The sequence below is a fragment of the Fulmarus glacialis genome, unplaced genomic scaffold, assembly GCF_000690835.1.
Source record: "Fulmarus glacialis isolate BGI_N327 unplaced genomic scaffold, ASM69083v1 scaffold44478, whole genome shotgun sequence".
Taxonomy (NCBI): Eukaryota; Metazoa; Chordata; class Aves; order Procellariiformes; family Procellariidae; genus Fulmarus; species Fulmarus glacialis.
This window is the reverse complement of record NW_009229700.1, coordinates 624-18,044: the sequence shown is the minus strand read 5'-3', so window position 1 is coordinate 18,044 and position 17,421 is coordinate 624. Positions and strand designations below refer to the sequence as shown.

Genomic DNA, 17,421 nt, shown 5'->3' with positions numbered 1-17,421 from the left:
TCTCTCCCCCATCCCACTGGAGCGGGGGGAGTGAGCGAGTGGCTGTGCGGTGCTCAATTGCTGGCTGGGGTTAAACCACATTTGTGAAAATATTAATTTTTCATACAAAACCCAATAAATTTCTAGTCCTTTGATACCGAGAAAAAATTTAGAAGGCAAACAAAAACAATCAACACATACAATTTATAATTTCATTATTTTTAAGGAAACACCATGCTATTTGATTAATGCCATACCTTCATATTCTTAACCTGTTTTATTTTCAGCCTTAGTTAGGAAATAATTGTTTCCGGTAGTATTTATTACTTTTAGGAACATTATTAGTGGGCCTGATGTTTATAACAGCTGGCTTTCATAACATAAACATTGGGTGTCAGATTTTACAGTTGACACAATTTGAGGTAGGAATAAATAAAGCATATTAGGTGCTTTATTATAAATTGTACCTTATAATCAAATACCTCTGATAGCAGATACATCATGTGGAGAAGCAGTATTGGGCATAACAGTACAGGTCAGGACTAGCCAATATAATCTGCTTTAAATTGTGCACCTTCCAAACATAGGTGTGTCTCATCTTACTTCATAATAATTACAGCAGAAAAGTACTGGGAAAGAAGCCTTAGCAACAGTTTCCACTTTTGCCACCGTACGAAAGTGGCAGGTTCAGGGCGCGGGACCAGCCTTCACTGTGGAGCCCACGCCTTCCCACAGAAAGTGCTGCAGACAGAAGGGTTGATTTAGGGTTCCCCAGGAAAGCTGAAATCAGAAGTGAGTAGACGACTGCAGACCTCGTTTGGGAAAGGAGCAGTGCTTACTGGCTGGCTAGGTCAACAGGCAGGCTTTTCTCTTAATACCACAGATTTTTCAGTTTCCTAGAAATGATGAAGAGAAATGTAGAAGAACGAAGAATAATGTGAAAACCACAAAGTAATCCAGCTTATGTGTCTCAAGTTAAGCATCAGAACCCATTTTGGCGCTCAGGTTCCTTAGTTTTGGTCACTGTTTTTGCATATTTTTACTTCATTTACCGCTACTGATATTTTTGGTAGAGTAACACTAAAAAAAGCACTAAAAAAAAAGCCAATATTCCTAGTACTACAAATGCAGTTACAAAATATACTGGTGTTTTTAGGTTGCTGATAGCATCTGGTCCCCAGGAGCACAACATAGCAGATAATATAAAATCACCGTATGTAACCACAGTGTGGTGTTCATGCACTGCTGTGTCTTCTGGCTTGTAGAAATTACAACTGGCCTACTAATCAAATGCAGTGTTTTATTCAAATCAGGTGATGGTCTCCTATGTTAACATTTTCAGACCCCTACAAAACTGTCTCGCAGAGGTGTGAGCACTGTGCTTTTGCATATAGTTCTTACAAAAGGCTGGCTTTTCTTGGTTACTTTATGCAGGCTTTTTCTTCAGTGGAGTTGTGGTCCTCCATGCATTAAAAGTGCTACAACTTCTATACTGTCAGGGGCATGTTAACCTGTGCTTTTTAAATTGCTGGGCTTGATGTGGCACACCTTCCTTCTGTTGCTGCCAAATGCTGCATGTCACGCCTAACACATGATGCTTCTGCCTCCCTTTTGGGCTGTGTGCCTCAGTCCCTGCCTTTTTTCTGGGGTGTCAGCTCCTCCCCTTAAGCCTAGAAAGGACTTAAAACAGGCAGCTGTGCCACCTGGGTGCACATCGCCTCCTCTCCTGCAAGGCTGGCTTTGCTCCTGTATCTGCTGATACCTACAAATTCTGATTCCTGCTTCTTGCTGTGCAGCTCTGAGAAGTGGATCCACCCTCAGGCTGTCATTCCCTGGCACTGGTGGTCTTCCCGACTCTTCAGGTATTTGCATCTAAAGTAAGCTGGGTGGTGATGGAATAAACTGGTATGAGTAGAAAGCGTGAAAGATTCTCAGTGACTGGTAATGTATCTTTAAATTGTTTAAGGACTTCACTAAATGTGCTTCTTTATCATGCTTGAAATTTTTGTATTACTTTTGGAATCAGTTTGAGAAGAGATTTTTCTTTTCTTACTTGACTGTTAAGTTAAAACACCAGCTTCACAAATGTTTGAGTTTTTGTGTCTTTTTGTGGAAGAAGTGACTGTGTAAATGGGACTAATGGTACTATGCTAAATGAATCTACCAGAGGAATTACGTCTTCTGCAGCACTGGTTCCACTATCCTTCAGCTATCTTTAAGCTCACATCATCTGCCCATTCATTTTTGATACAAGTTTGTTTGGCTTGCAGTTCTTATAGTTTCTTCAAACTGATTCTTAACAAATGTTGACAAACTTTCTAGTTTAAACATACATGAAAAGCAAGAAAATTTTAGCCACAGCAACATTTGGGTAGATTTTCTTCTGTGTTGCTTGCATTTCCTAGCTTTAAAATAGGTATGAATTGCTGCCTATTCTGATCGGGTTGCATTTCTCAGACTTTTTGTGCAGGTAAAAAAGACTGCATGTAGGCATGTAGGTGTAATTTATGATGAATCAGTCCTTGCATATACTGAGCTATATTCACACCAAGAAATAATACCTGTAACAATTTTAAGCATTTTGGAAATGGAATTTTGCTGCTTGTTGTCTCCTAGTTACTAGTTTTTCAGTCTTTTTAACAAGAACATCTGAGTTTATTCTAACGGTTGCAGAAAATATTTTTTAAAATTCAGTATCACTATTGCTTCTAATTACTTTATCTTTACCAGGTATTTCTGTTGCACATGGTGTTCCCAGGTTCTTTTGACAGAACACAGCCTGATAAGCTATAAGATGTAGGATGTCACTTCAGCGCTTATGTCCACAAATCTAATCAGCAAGAATAAAGGACAATAAAATTGGGAAAGAAGAATAAAAATGGTTGAGAATTATTTTTTTCTTCAGATAGCAAGGGCAGTATCTGATGCTAGGGACAATGCAGTTGGCATCTTCGATGCTATTTTTCCTTTTCAGCAAGAAGGAAGGAATAGTTATAAATCTTGCTTCAGCTGTTACTTCTGTCAGTCAATAAAAAAGATACTAAAACTGCTGTGGTAAAGCTGAATGTGGCTCTGGTTACTCCACCATCTCAAAAAGGATATAACAAAATTAGAAAAAGTCCAGAGATAGGCAGCGATGACAGTCATGAGTATGGAAGCACTGCCATATGAGGGATACCTAAGCAAACCAGGCCTTTTCATTCAGGAAAAAGAGCTGACTGAGGGCAGAGAGAATATGAGAGAAGATCTCAGAAATGCTCAGTGGCAAATCCAGAGAGATGCACCATTCACTTTCTTTACCGTGCTACCCTGTGGCCATCAAATGAAGTTGCAGGAGTTGGATTAAAAACAAAAAAGATCATTCTTTATGCAACAGATAGTAAAGCCGTGCAACTCATTGCAAAAGAATGTCATAGATGCTAACCCTTCATAGGAATTTAAGGGGAGACTGAATAAATACATGAAAGAGAAATTCATAGATGTTTCCTATATATAAAGAAACTGCATCCCTAGACATCCATTTTACCACTGTAGTAGAGAGAATGTCGAAGTAGGTGGTCCTTATGTTTTCTAGGTCTTTAGACGGACCTTATATTTTTGTGTATGTTCTAAAAGCCTGTGTTTTTAAATGGTCATCCTGAAATCCCATATAAATTTATTTTGCTGCTTGTTCTTTTTGGTGAGTGACTCAAACAGGAGAAAATATTAACCAAGGGTGTTGCCCAATACTATTCCATCACCATTTATAAAAGCAGAACTGGTTTCCACTGTTGCATGAAGATTATCTCATATCTAACAGGTTGCTGTTGTAGCACAAGCAGTTCTGATGACAGAAAATATTGCAGCCCATTGTTTCAAATTAGACTTAATTCACTCTAATTTTCCTATACCTGAGGAGTCTTGTTCTAGAGTGATGTGTTGTTTTCTTGGGTTTTTTTAGGAATGGAGAAGGTGGTTGCTTGTCCATACAAAAGGCCAAACGCTCTCTATAGGCTGATTTGCTTTCCATGGGCTGGAGGTGGAACTTCTCATCTTGCTCAGTGGGGCAAACTCTTCAGCAGTTCAATTGAAGGTTAGTCATTTGTGTAGTTAAAGCAGAAGTTAAGCAAGTCTGAAATACACGGTAGCCAATTTTTTTGAATGGAATATAATGTTCTTGAGAGCACTGCAATCTTTTTCCAATGGATCTTATCCAGAAAGGAACTCCATTAGAAATTACCATTTCCATTAGGGTGCTGAGTTTACTAAGTTTCTGTACTACCTTGGATCAAATTATATTTGACTAGGTTAAAAAGTTATATCCACAGAGCTAAATTTCACAAGACTATAGTATGCTTGACTGCTTCAGAAACTATTGGTATGATTCAGAAATAGCAATACACTGGCATATTGTTAATATGTTAAAAAAAGGCATCAGCAAGGTTAACAGTGAAGATATGAGAACTATTTTTAATGTTGAGAGACTGCACAGAATGAATTTCCATTATCCAGAGTGTTTGCATGGTTTTGCACTCCTTGTATCAAAACTGAAGTTTAAACTATGGATTTATAACAGGGAAATGACATTTAGTTACACTGCGAAGTAATTCTCATTGCTCTGTCAGACTCTATCAGCACTAAAAAGATCCATTGCTGAACTATTTGAAGAGGAACCAAGGCCGTTTTCCAGACCTTCCACAAAGAAAAAAAGATTTAGCATTTATAGAGAGCGTTGCCATTGCAATTGTACCAGTCCTCTGAATGATTGCATGCTTTCTGTAAACAGTTGCACAAGTCACATCAAATTTTCCTTGAAATTTAAAAAAAAAGAAAAAGAAAGCTTTTGTCCACTGGAACTACTTTCAAATTTACAAAGGAGATGGCCTAGAAGCAACTGCAGACACAGATGAATAAAATCGGGGTGCAGCATGCTCTTTCAGAGATATTTTGTGCAGAAAGGAAGTATGGAAGATGCAAACATTTCTGTGCTGCTATCTATGGTATTAGGGAGTGGTTTATTCCATTTCTTCTAAAATACTTTGCGTCTGACCCATTACTTCCATGTGAGTTTGGCAGTATGTGTATGGCAAGCAGATATTAGAAAATGAACATTTTTTTCTGTTCTATTCATTCCTTACTTTCTCTAAACAGTGAAAGGAAAATCCCCAATTTTGAGAGAAATATAATAAAAGCATGTAATATGTCCTTCCATATAAATACAAATTGCCATCAATTTATACTATGATTCAACATTTTACTATGTGCGGTGCTGAAGAGTCTGCAAAGAAGAAAACAGGGACTGTACGATTCTAATATAGTTTAACTTTCTAATGCTGCCCTTGAAAGGATATATTTTACACAACCCACAAACTTACTATTATTGAAATTCATGAATTTGTGGTTGTTATTAATACTAACAGTAATAAAGTTGCTTTGAAACCTCAGCTGAGATCAGGACCTTGAGGATTTCTGACCCAAGGCATTTATCAATCAATCAGATCAATTGGAGAGGCAACATTTGTGAGTAAAAGAAAGGATGGAAACCTAATCTCTCACAGGATTAAAAGACAGTAGTAGCAATAGCAAATACACTGTATCAACTGTAAGAAGGATTAATTTAAATAATCTATATATTCTGAAGAATAGATTAAAAAATTTAATTAAAATTATTACTGTTTCTATTTGAAATAACTATAATTCTTTTCCCTCCCTTCCTCCACCTCTTCTGCAGTGTCCTCTGTAAGGCTTCCTGGAAGAGAATCTCGTCTTAAGGAGCCTTTTGCGAAAGACATGACAACCGTAGTTAATGAAATTACAAGTGTTTTGTTAGAAGAATTGCAAGAAAAACCATTTGCATTTTTTGGTCACAGGTAAAAATATATACATTTTTAGATACCCTGGTGAAGGAGCTTTATCTTTGAACTTAGGAGGAGATAGTTACTTGCCTTTATTTGCAAAAACTTTAGGAAAATACACTTCTGCAAAGGTCTTTTGTCAAGTCATCCTAAAACATGCTGTTGATCTCAGAGACTCTGGTTATTTATTTACTACTTCAGGCACAGTGTCTTCTAAAAATGGCAGTCTTGCGTTCCTTCTTTTTTCTTTTTTTAAACACTGATAAATTATAATTGTGTTTACTGTTAATATTTGTGTCAGTGCTTCCTGTGTGTGAATGCAGGGGGTGAACCATTCATAAAACACATAGATTTTGAAGATCAGTTAGTCCCAAGTATTCAAAATAACTGTTCTTACTGCAAATTAAGGAGACTACTAAAAGAAAGAGATTAAAAAAAGGTCTGATTTGTAAAACTAGACTGCGTAGAAATACACTTTGTGTCAATTAGCTAATATCACTATAGTTTACATGTCATAGATGGTTGCAGTAACTGTTCAAGATAGCCAGTTAGACTGAAATTCAAATTATGTTTAAATTTTCCAGTTTTTACTTATGTTTTTGCTTACTTTGCTTTAATTTCTCTTTTTGCTGCAGTTTTGGATCTTATGTTTGTTTTGCAGTTGCGCTACACTTGAAAGAAAAGTATGGACTAGAGCCGATCCATCTTTTTGTATCAGGGGCACATGCCCCAACGGTAAGTTACAGGAATATTAATAATACGAAACAAAACAGTGTATTAGCTACCAAGAGTAAAAATAACATTTTACAGTATGGTATGCAGAGAGGCTTTAATACAAAGCAAGCATTGCTTCTGAATGCATGCAGAAAAATGTTTTGTTTTCTTAGAGGAAATTAATTCTGAGGCGGACAGAGAATTTCACATTACAGAATATTCACTGCTGCTAACCTTAGTCTAGGGAGAACAGTCCCCTTCAGCTAATGCTACCTTTTTTGAATACTGTATTATTTACTATGGCCTTTGGCTTAATACTAAAAAGTAATCAAAACAAAATATAAAGTGCCACTCCTTACTCTGTAACTGTCTCAACCTAGCCTTTCATAGACCTCCTGCACCAGCTCTCAGTACATTTGTCCATTTCTTTCTTTCCCTCCTCATTCTTTGTTGGCTTTTTAATCTGTCCTCAGTTCCTCCTGAGGTTCTGGTGGTTCTGCTAGTCTTTCTCAGGAAAACAACAGTGAAGTGGCTTTTTCCCAGTTCTCCTCTCCTCAGTCAGCATTTGCTATTTCCATTCTTCTGTTACTGGGGCTTCTTAGCAATCCTGAGTACGAGCTAGTACTTCATGGAAGCAATTATTATTCCTGCAAATTTCCACAATCAGTTGGTCTCTCCAGTCCTACATTAGTCAGATTTGTGTCCACCGCTAGGCTTTTCTTTCTCTTAAATAGATTATTTTATTAGTTGTATTTCAATAGTGAGAGTCAAAGTTTGAACAAAATTAAATTAATGGTTATTTGTCTGTGGAAGTTTCAGACCTTGAGGGTACTTGGCTTACTCATAATCTGTATTTTCAGCAAAGACAGTGTACTAACCCTTTCCAAGAAGTAGTCTCTGTGGATGCTAAATTAATAATTGTATTTTGGAGACAAAGAATCATTGTACTTTTTTATGGAAACCATTCTTAGTGAACATATTATTTAAAGTATATTATATACAACACCTGATCTGTTTTGTCTGGTGCTAACAGACTGAAGCACTTCTTCCCATCAAAAGCACACCCGCATGTGATACAGAAGATGAAGAGATTCTTACAAATATACAAATTTTAGGAGGAACTCCTGCTGAGCTTCTGCAAAATGAAGACTTTAAGAAACATCTGATACATACTATCAGAGAAGACCTTAGAGTTCTTCAGACGTTTTCGTAAGTTTTACAATTTTGTATTACAGTTATATTTGTATTTTACAGTTTTACTTCTGTCTTATCATTTCAGGTTTTCTTTTTTCTTTCTCTGCAATTTGTTCTCGTTTCTGTTATAAAAAGAATATGAAAAGTAAACATAGTTGTCTCCTTTGTGTATTTTCCATTTATATTCTAGTATTTAAGCCCTAAACATAGGGCTTAAATACATTGGTTCAACACTGCTTACTGTAACAAGCACTACTGTTATTACAGTAGCGAACATCTCATGGTAGAATTACAGTTCTACTTAGGATCCAAAGTTAGTAGCCACTAAAAGGAATCTTCTCGCGTCTTTTATTGTTTTGAGGCTAATAAGCTCAACTGGTCATGCTTCAGGATCACTGCATTCAGCCTCCTGATCCAAGGCCCCCTAGCCTCACCAGAAGCAACTAGGTGCCTGTGTTCTAGGCACCTAGAGATCAACCGGCTTCTTCTGTCCTAACTGCTGTCCCCACTGGATGTTACACAACAGCTCACGTAGCTGAGTGGTTAAGGTTTCTTACCCTGGCAAAGACAAGGACACTCTTGGATGAGACCCATTTTGGCCATAGGAACCTGATGCTGATAAGGCCCTGAAACATTAGAACTTGAATATAAACAGACTACACAGTTGTTCATTGTAGGTGAGAATTTTTATTGCAGGTTGAAGCTCTTTTTTTCCTAACTACTGGGTCATTCTTTCTTTAAAACTTCAGACCTAATTGCAGTAGGGTAAGGAGCTAAGAATCTTACAGATACAGTAATTCCTTCTCCTGATGTTCTGCACAATCTAATTCCTGAAGTTTGCTACGTTTTGGAGAAGAAAGAAAAAGCTATTTTGTATGTGGAAGCAAACCCCAAATACAGGTATCTTATGGAAAGTTTTATTACTACTTTTTATGTTCACAGTTTTGAGAAGGCAGAAAGGAATATCCCCCTCTCTTGTGATATTACCTGCTTTAATGGGTCTGAAGATAAACCACATGATTTAGAAGGTACTTTGCTTAAATGGTTTTCCTCTTATACTTACGTATTTTCCTGTTGTATCGAATCAGTTAATGAAGAGTTTTCTGGAGTCTTTTATCTCCTTCTTAAATGAAACAAATCAACAGAGCAGTCTCAATGTACGAACCAAAACAGTTGATACAGGATTTAAAATAATTATTAAATAATAACTCTGAAATAGTTATGTAAAATGACCACAACAGTTTGACATTTCTCTGACACTTTAAATATCTTTTTCAGCCTGGCACGATCTAACAAGTGGAGATATTTCCTTTTACAAGCTTCCTGGAGGTCACTTTTATCTGCTGGAACCCTCTAATGAAATTTTCTTGGCAAAACACATAACAAGATGTATAGAAAATGCTGGTCTATGAGTATTTCCCTCTATTTTAATGGCAGAAGGTGTAAGATTAGTCCACAGCACTTCATAAGTCGTCATTCCTTCTGTAAAATTGCATGCAGTTATGCCTAAGAGTTGTTCTGTTCCTCCAGATCTTTACTGTAATTCTTTAAAAGGGGGAGTTTTTCTGATTTTTTGAAAATAAACATTGACTTTGGGTCTTTAAAAAGTTTTCATCTTTTCCTTCTTCTCATCTTGCATGTGCACAAACCCTTCACTTCATTCATTCACTCCGTTTGCAAAAAATGACAGCTATATTATTCTACTTTTAGAGCTTCTCTGTTTGTGTGCTCCTGTAAAAATGCTAAATATAATTTAATACCCACAAAAATCCACCATTCTTAGAGAAAGCTTAATTTATTAGGTTCAAATTTATTTAAAATAAGATACAATCTAAAAATAGAGTATGTATGTAAATACCCTCCTTTACAGTCAAACAGCTTATACCTAAAAGATTTTACTGTCACACTACGCAATAAGGAGTTAGTTTGCATTCTTCTCAACAGAGTTAGTTCATTAGCTACTGAAGAGTTAGTTATTAGTGGGAATTATTTTGAGTATTCTAGATCCCATATTTTTCTACCATTGCTTTTGCTTTAGAGATATAGGCATTCATGGCGTCCTCCTTTGATAAACCTGCAAAGGAAAGTAGGAGTTACTATCTTTCCTGATTTGTCACCCTATAAACATGACTACATGATGTAAATTTAATTGGTGTAACACCTTTTTTCAGGTTCCATGCCTCCCATTTGGCTTTGCCTTTCAAATCTAGCATTCCTGGACATTCTGCCAAAATAGACGCGTAACTTGGATTATCATGCAGATTTAACATTTGCTTGATTTCATCAAAATATGGGAGTAAATGTGAAGTATGTATAGGAATAGGAATACCAATATTAATATCTCCAACAGTAGCCTGTTTGTAGAATCCATATAGTTCCTTCAGTTCTTCATCAGTTGGTCTTGTTTTTAATTTTTTTACATCTTCTGCAGCACCATCGAAGTCAGCCTGATGAAAGAAAAGAAAGTCTTAGTTTTCCTCTCAAGGGGTGTGCTGTAAACATCAGTATCATTAGATACTCTCAGTTACTCACTTGGGTTTAGTGGTAAGTCTAGCATTTTGCCATGACAGAAGCTTAATAAAACCGTTAGTTATTAGAAAGGGAACTAGGCCTACTTAGCTGATAGGGTCAGCACTGCTAAAATAAGTAAAACTCTTTTTTCCAACAGTTTTACATCTAAACCACTTGGAACCATTACAGACTGTCTAGTGTCAGGATATCTACAGATATATTCATGCAAGCAGCCTATACAATGAATGTAGTGTATATGTCTTTCACAGTCACACTGGGCGTATGAAGGCATTAATTGAACTTCACATCCCAGCAGTAATCTCTAAATCCTTTTGGTCCTGACTGCATGGTGTTGACTCAAGCGGTGGAGCTTGAACATCCTGTGAGGGGTATTGCCCACTTCCCCCTTTATTTCCACTTCTCTGCTGACAGTGCAGCAGGTGACCAACAGTTGGCACAGATGTACCTCACGGAGATGAGCAGTGCTACTGCCAGGACCACCTTCAACAGCCAACTCTCAAACACAGTGGAGCACAAGAGTGAAGTATAAATTTACTCCTTTTATCATCATGCATCCCACATTCACATCAACTCAAGGCTGTAGCTGTTATTCTCTCTCTATACTAGGTCTCAGGCTAGACTTCAGCATAGAGTTTGGAGTCCTGTTTCATGCCCAGAACATTTCAGAGAGAGCTAGATTTTGTACAGTGACCACAGACCTGCCAGGTCACTCCACTACTATAATACAAAAAAGATACAGGCACTTCAATATGCTATATGCTGGTTTCAATAATTATTTTAGCTTTTGAGTTGGATCTGGATTTGCAGACGCACAGTATATCCTGCAAGATGTGCTATTACACATATATTTAATATGCACAAAACCAGCCTACAACTTTGTGCTAAAATCAGTGATGTATTCAACAAAGGTTTTAGCATGAGTGCTATAGCTCTGTTTAAATAACTGAGACCCTGGCGTTACCTCAGCAGTCTGTACTGTGCTTCTTTAGACCACTTTTTCCTTTCTCTAGTTACAGGAAAAATTTTTATTTTTCTTAAATAAGAAAACCTAATGCACATTTGTCTCCTTAATTGATGCCTTCCTCCTTGGCAAGCGACTGTGCTGGGTGGACCAGGTGACAGAAATAAAGCAAGTACGCATGAGAGCTGGGTTCACTACAGCATTCTGTATTTAAACAGAAAGAAAGTACAAGAGAAAGGTTATTTCTGTATTTAAATTTAAGAACGAAAACTGAAAAATAATTTAATTAGAGACTGATGCTTTCTCCAAAGAAAGGCTCCTTCATGGAATCATGAAGCTACACATTCATTGATGTAAGGACACATCAGCTGGTGGCTGCAATAAGGCAGCAGTAGCAGGTGAGAGAGGGTAAGGACAGGTAGCTGAGTGCACTGCAGCACTCCTGCACAGAAACCTGGCCACTCTCCCATCAAATGAGTCACCTCCGCCCCCTGAGATGGAATTCACTTTTTTTTTCTTGGCCTGGAAATTTAGTTTGGCTAGTGAGTAAAGTTCCCACATACAAACTTTTGAAGAATTTCTAAATTTTTGCAAAATTTTCAATTGCTATTTGAAACCCACAAAGAGAAAGCACAAGTCTTCTAAGAACAAAAGTGCTCACCACAGGAGGATATACATCTGTAACACCAGAGCTGAAACAAGGAGCAGCAGGCAGACAGGTGTATTTAAAAGGGATGTTTTAAAAGAAATCATGATGTATGATTAAAAGGGTGTTCTAGCAAAGGAATGCTCCCTGCAAAACAGCAATTAAAAATAAATCTTGAATCTTCTTTAAACCGCAGTTATAAATTCACAGAACATTAGATGAGAAGGGCTTATGATGATAATCCACATCTCTAGTTCTGTCAGCTTATAGCACCCTTAAAAATGCAATGGAAGGAAAGCTCTTTAGACAAAAATCCTGCAGCAATGCAGACGCTTATTAACAAATAATCTTCCAACTCGGCAAGAACCTCAGTGTTTGCATAACTGACAAGCAGAAGTTTCCAGGAGATTCCCACCAAGGCCTCCCAGAACCAAATGCCCAGTAGTGGACAGAATCATTGACTTGTTTAGGTTGGAAAAGACCTTTAAGATCATCAAGACCAACCTTTAGAGTATAGACTGTTAAAACAGTCTTTATCAGTTTTAAGTTTGAGAAACTCTGTGGTTATGTGGAGATATTTTGAATATAATGATCCTTCATTCTTTACTCAGTACAACACTGAGAATTAGCCAGATTCGAAGTGCCATTTGTCCGCTTAAAGCTCTGAAACTTGGCCATTTGATAAAGTATACGATTTGGCAGTTACCGCATTAAATTCTAAATCAAATTACTTCCAAATTACATTCTTAATATAGACTGAAAACATGTAACTATGCTTATGCAGTTTGTTCCTGTTTTAATAAAAATATTTTTCAATATTAATAAAATGCAACTATACCATAAAATCATAGAAAAACATGAAGCTTTAAGTCTAATTTTCGGGTCTGATTTCTTTTAAGAACAACTAAACACTATGCATTTTTTTTTTTAACCAACCAAATATTCGGAAGCGCTGCAAGACAAATACAGGATTTTTCTAGAATTAAAAACCAAAACGCCCAGAATGTGTTATACATAATTTAGATAAACCAAAATCATGTGCTCCAAACTACATATAAAAGCTGAATCAATAATGCTGAAATGACCTTACAGCATCTCTTCTCAGCACTTTTTTTTGTTTCCATGTACTCTATTGTTTAATTCAAAAAAAAAAGAAAAAAAATCAGCATTCTAGCAAGAATTAAACTGATCATGAAAACTATTTTAATTGAAGTAACTGGACTTAGCTGGCTTGGATCAGAATTAAAAATGGATTATATGGACAACAAAAGCTCTTTTGCTTCTTTGTTCTGGATAAAGAAAATGTAAGTATCTTCTATAGAATTTAATGTCAGAAATATGAAGCCTGATTATTTGTTTTCCTGAAAGGCTAGAAAACTGGAGTATAAGCGTTATCACCTCAGTTGAAGGAGTAAATTGTTAAACATTTCATAAAGTGTCTTCTGTCCCAATTTATCAAAGAGTTTAAGTAACATTTGAGGGGCTTGTTTGGCTCTGTTTTAAATACAAATTACAATCTTCACTCTGAGTTGCAGCTAAACCAAGTTTAAAAAAGAAAAAGCGGTCTAGGTTATAATAAGTCCTTGAACTTTCAGGCAGAAGTTGCAGTAATACACAATTACTGCACAAATTACATACATACTGTATGAGCAGAACCCGTTCTTTGCACCGGAGTCAAATTCAGCTTTTCTGACAGCTGCAAGCTCTCAGGGTCAATACCACCTCAAGTGCTCTTGACTAGGGCTCCCAAATACTTTAATGATAGAGACAGTAATAGTTGCCCGATGTTCCCCTTAGAAGCCTGACATGGTACAAATTCCACAGGTGGTACCCTACAAACAGTCACACTGGTATAAGTAAATAAATCTTGGAAAGTCTATGGAGGGTCCCATTTAAAAAGTAGCCATATTAGCAGCTTAATGATTTAAATTAAATAATAATAAAAGCAAACGTTTCCCAAAAACCACTTCAAGCATCATTAAAGCATCTAGTTGTTACCAACTAACAAAGCCTAAGGACTTCCTCTGTTCTTTCCGTAACTGTATCTTACCTCTGGATCATCTTTTGCTTATTAACGGGAGGGACCCTACCACAGGAAAAAAACTGGTGTGCAGTGTTTCAGACACTGTTGCATTAAAATACGAAGGAGTTTTGTACTCAGGTACCAAACCTGTAGTCTAATTACACAAAAACACATGTCCGCATACGCACTGACAAAAGTGTTTTTAACAGATGTATAGCATTTATCGTGGCGATGCGCTCAATGAGGGGAAACAAAATCAGCAATGCAACTAACTTATCACTGAATTAAAAATAGCGTCTGAAAGAAACTGGAACTGTACATCTTTGACACTTCTAAGAGCAAAGCATTTACACTCATACTATTGGTATAGATGTATAAAAGGGATATACGTTTGCTTATGAAAATAAGTGTGATGGCCCGCCACCCTTAAGATTTTTTTTATAGGCAAAATTTTATTAAAATAAATATTTCATTCTTAATCCAAACACCAGTAGATGTGACGTACTTGACTATACCTATCACTGACTCCTACATCACAGACATCTCTTGATATTATCCATACATATACAAACAAAAGCAGCATTCATGCTCTGTTAACAGTAAGATTACAAAGCGGTATCAATAATAAAACATAACTGAGTTGCCACAATTGATTAAATTTCAAATAAGTTTTATCTTCATCTTTATACTGTGGCTGCTACCACATGTGAACCTCTGCTAGCATTGACGTACAAGGACTGTTCAAGTTAGCGGAAATCTTCCATGCGCCTTGAATTGCCTTCTGATCTAAACTTCACAATAAGAATGAACTAGAAGCTTTGTTAGACTTGTACAGACAACAGACAACTCAAAAAAAAAAATTAAGAAAGAAAACCATTAAGTTAATAAGGTTCTTATCTTCATATACTTGTAGTCTATTTAGATCTACAGGCAAATATCACAAGATGTTTTTAAAACACACAAAGGCATATCTTACACAGCAAGAAATACGCAGAAATGAAATTTAAATACTCAGCACTCCTTTCTTCATCTCCCTCTAGCCAATCACTGTGCACAGACTGTTGCTTACACAACTGCTGCTTAGGAGCAGCCTACAAAAACATAATTTCCTTTTCATCATGTGCCGATTCTATTCCCTTTACCTCCTCAAATTAAAAGCGTAAGTATATATACAGACATAAACATACACATACACAGACGCATTAAAAATAAATGCACAAATTATCAGACTATTATCGCATACTCCCTTTTTGCAAAGAAAAAAGCTTGAACGAATTCTTCATTTACAGCAGAATATATTATCAGTTTGCAAAACTTATAAATCTTTTACAGCCTCCCTGATGAAAACATTATTTTATTCATTTTGTCCTCATTTCCATGGATGGGATTCATTGATTCAAGGAATTTTTATGGATATGGATGGTAGCTGTCAACCAAAGCAACAGTGGGTAGAAAACCTCTATAATGTCTAACGCAGAATGTGTAGGATACCATAATATTTCAACCACTGATTTTTGTGTGAAATTATAACTGTATACAGCAATGGCATATCATACTGCACTCAGCTCTTTCTAATAGTGATTTATGGCTCATTGCTTAAACATCAGGCTAATAAATTTATTTTCTAGAGTGAATTCAAGGCAGAATAAAACAAACTAATTTCAGTGATCACTAATTAAACAAAGGTGGTGTTATGTTTGGGATTTGGCAATTCTGACCCACTTGAAGAAATTATTCCTCCTCTTAGCTGTAAAACGCCACAATGAAACCTCTGTGCCATTCGACATAATTGCAGCTCAGAAGAAAATTGCTGAGCTACTGGCAATACACTCCCTGCATCTAGGTCAGAGCATTATGTTGCTCACTCTTTGCAAAACACGCACACTAACCAAGCTGAGGCAGACATTATAATGAGGCTGGGATAAAAGGGCTTGCAAATCTTGAAGTGAAAGGGATAATAGAAAGCCTAACAAAGAAAAACAGCCTAATCCTTCAGGGTATGGGCAAGGCAAGGGAAGTATGCATAGTTTGCTACAAAGGTAAGAGGCTAAAAGCCAGCAATGAAGATAATTTCCTCAAGAACTATTTAACTCTATAGTCAGAGGGAAGCTCTCTCTAGCCAGAAGGTAGAAAGTAGAAGCTTTCCTACCAAAACAAAAGCCCATCAAAATGTACTACTCCAAAGATGCACACACCGTAAAAAAATATACACAACTCCCTTAAAAATTATTCATGCTTCCCAAATGCACACATACCACTGCTTCAGCGTTAGAAGTTTCTCTCCTCCTTTTATAGCTCCAAGTAACTAGCTGTATCCTAAAAAAATACATATGTACCTACCTTTCAATGCATAATCCAGTCCTAGCAAACTCAGATGCACAAGTAAAGAAAAATTTAAAAATTCACGCATGCTCTAAACAGGTAAGGCTCCAAAAAATTACATGACCTATGAATAGTTCAAAATAAGCAGCATGTCTCTCACCCTCCACTTGCGAAAAGTAATGCATTATTTAACCTCCAAAGGCTTAGGCAAATTTCCCGTGCTGCAAGGTAACCTTGATTTTGCAGTAATAATCCTTATGCTGAAGAAATACCGCTGTCTCCAACATGGCATTGCACAGATGGACAGTGCATCCCTCCCTCTCCTCTCCTTGCGTCTCTGTCTCACCAGATGCAGAATTGCTTACCTGGAGAGTCATGACGCTGCGAGGATGCCCAGCGAAAGGCCTCACTCCTTCTCCGGTGGGGACGCGGCACTTCTGCCTCTCGGCTCCTGTGGCGATGGGGGCCGCGCTCCACGGAGGGCGTTGGGCTGGGTACGAGTGACCTCAGCTCACCCGCTGCAGCAAAGCCACGCCGGACCAGGACACGGGGGCTCGCTCCCACTGCGCCTCTTGGGACCTGCAGGGACAACTGAGCAGCTACCAACGCCGGGGGCATTAAGCCCGCACTAGTTTCTTCAGAAAGCCTGAGCTCGTTTCCATACCCCTGAGGATTAGGTCACCAGCCTGAGAGCAGAGATACAGCAAGATTTCCAAACCATTTGTTTGAAAAAGGAATTTCTTGAGTGATTTTAACTGCAACCAGCCCAGTTATTGCAACCGTTCCCTCCGCAGCAGCCCCTGCCCGTGCCCATGCCCAGCTCTGCCTGGGACCTTGCATGCTCCAGCTGCAGCTCTGAAAAACATGCGGGTCATCCCGGGAATACCACACACGAGCAGTTATACACAAAAATACCTTGAGAATTCTGTTTTTTTCTTTGCTCTACCGAATACAGAATAAAAAAACTAGTATTAAATGAATTGATACAACTAGCCCACAATTGTAACCACTAAAGGAAAAAAAAAATCCATCCCTGCTTATCTATTATATAAATTAATAAATTATTTATATTCACACTTCTATACATTTATATTCATCATTCCTTGAGCATGGTTTAATAACAATACTATATGCTTCAGCATTTTTAAATCCACTAACTTCCACAAACCCACGTAAAAAGAGTGTTTCCCCTCAACTTAAGACCAGGTTGAATTAA

At 37.3% G+C, this 17,421-nt stretch overlaps 2 protein-coding genes across 3 annotated transcripts; one reads left to right on the top strand and one right to left on the bottom strand.

Moving 5' to 3' along the window:
- The first annotated feature begins 3,921 nt into the window (after nt 1-3,921).
- OLAH (oleoyl-ACP hydrolase) lies at nt 3,922-9,133 on the top strand. The gene is made up of 6 exons (XM_009583948.1): nt 3,922-4,051; nt 5,690-5,828; nt 6,449-6,548; nt 7,561-7,736; nt 8,664-8,749; nt 9,000-9,133. The coding sequence occupies exons 1-6, from the start codon at nt 3,922-3,924 to the stop codon at nt 9,131-9,133; spliced, it is 765 nt and encodes a 254-aa protein (XP_009582243.1).
- A 381-nt stretch (nt 9,134-9,514) lies between these two features.
- ACBD7 (acyl-CoA binding domain containing 7) lies at nt 9,515-16,582 on the bottom strand. Of its 2 annotated transcripts, none has more exons than XM_009583945.1 (4): nt 16,571-16,582; nt 10,051-10,168; nt 9,883-9,945; nt 9,515-9,795 (listed from the first exon to the last, which is right to left on the bottom strand). In XM_009583945.1, the coding sequence occupies exons 1-4, from the start codon at nt 16,580-16,582 to the stop codon at nt 9,722-9,724; spliced, it is 267 nt and encodes an 88-aa protein (XP_009582240.1). In that variant the 3' UTR covers nt 9,515-9,721. The 2 variants fall into 2 exon arrangements, with proteins under 2 accessions (XP_009582240.1, XP_009582241.1); XM_009583946.1 differs by lacking the exon at nt 16,571-16,582 and adding an exon at nt 10,513-10,524.
- Between the last annotated feature and the right edge of the window lie 839 nt (nt 16,583-17,421).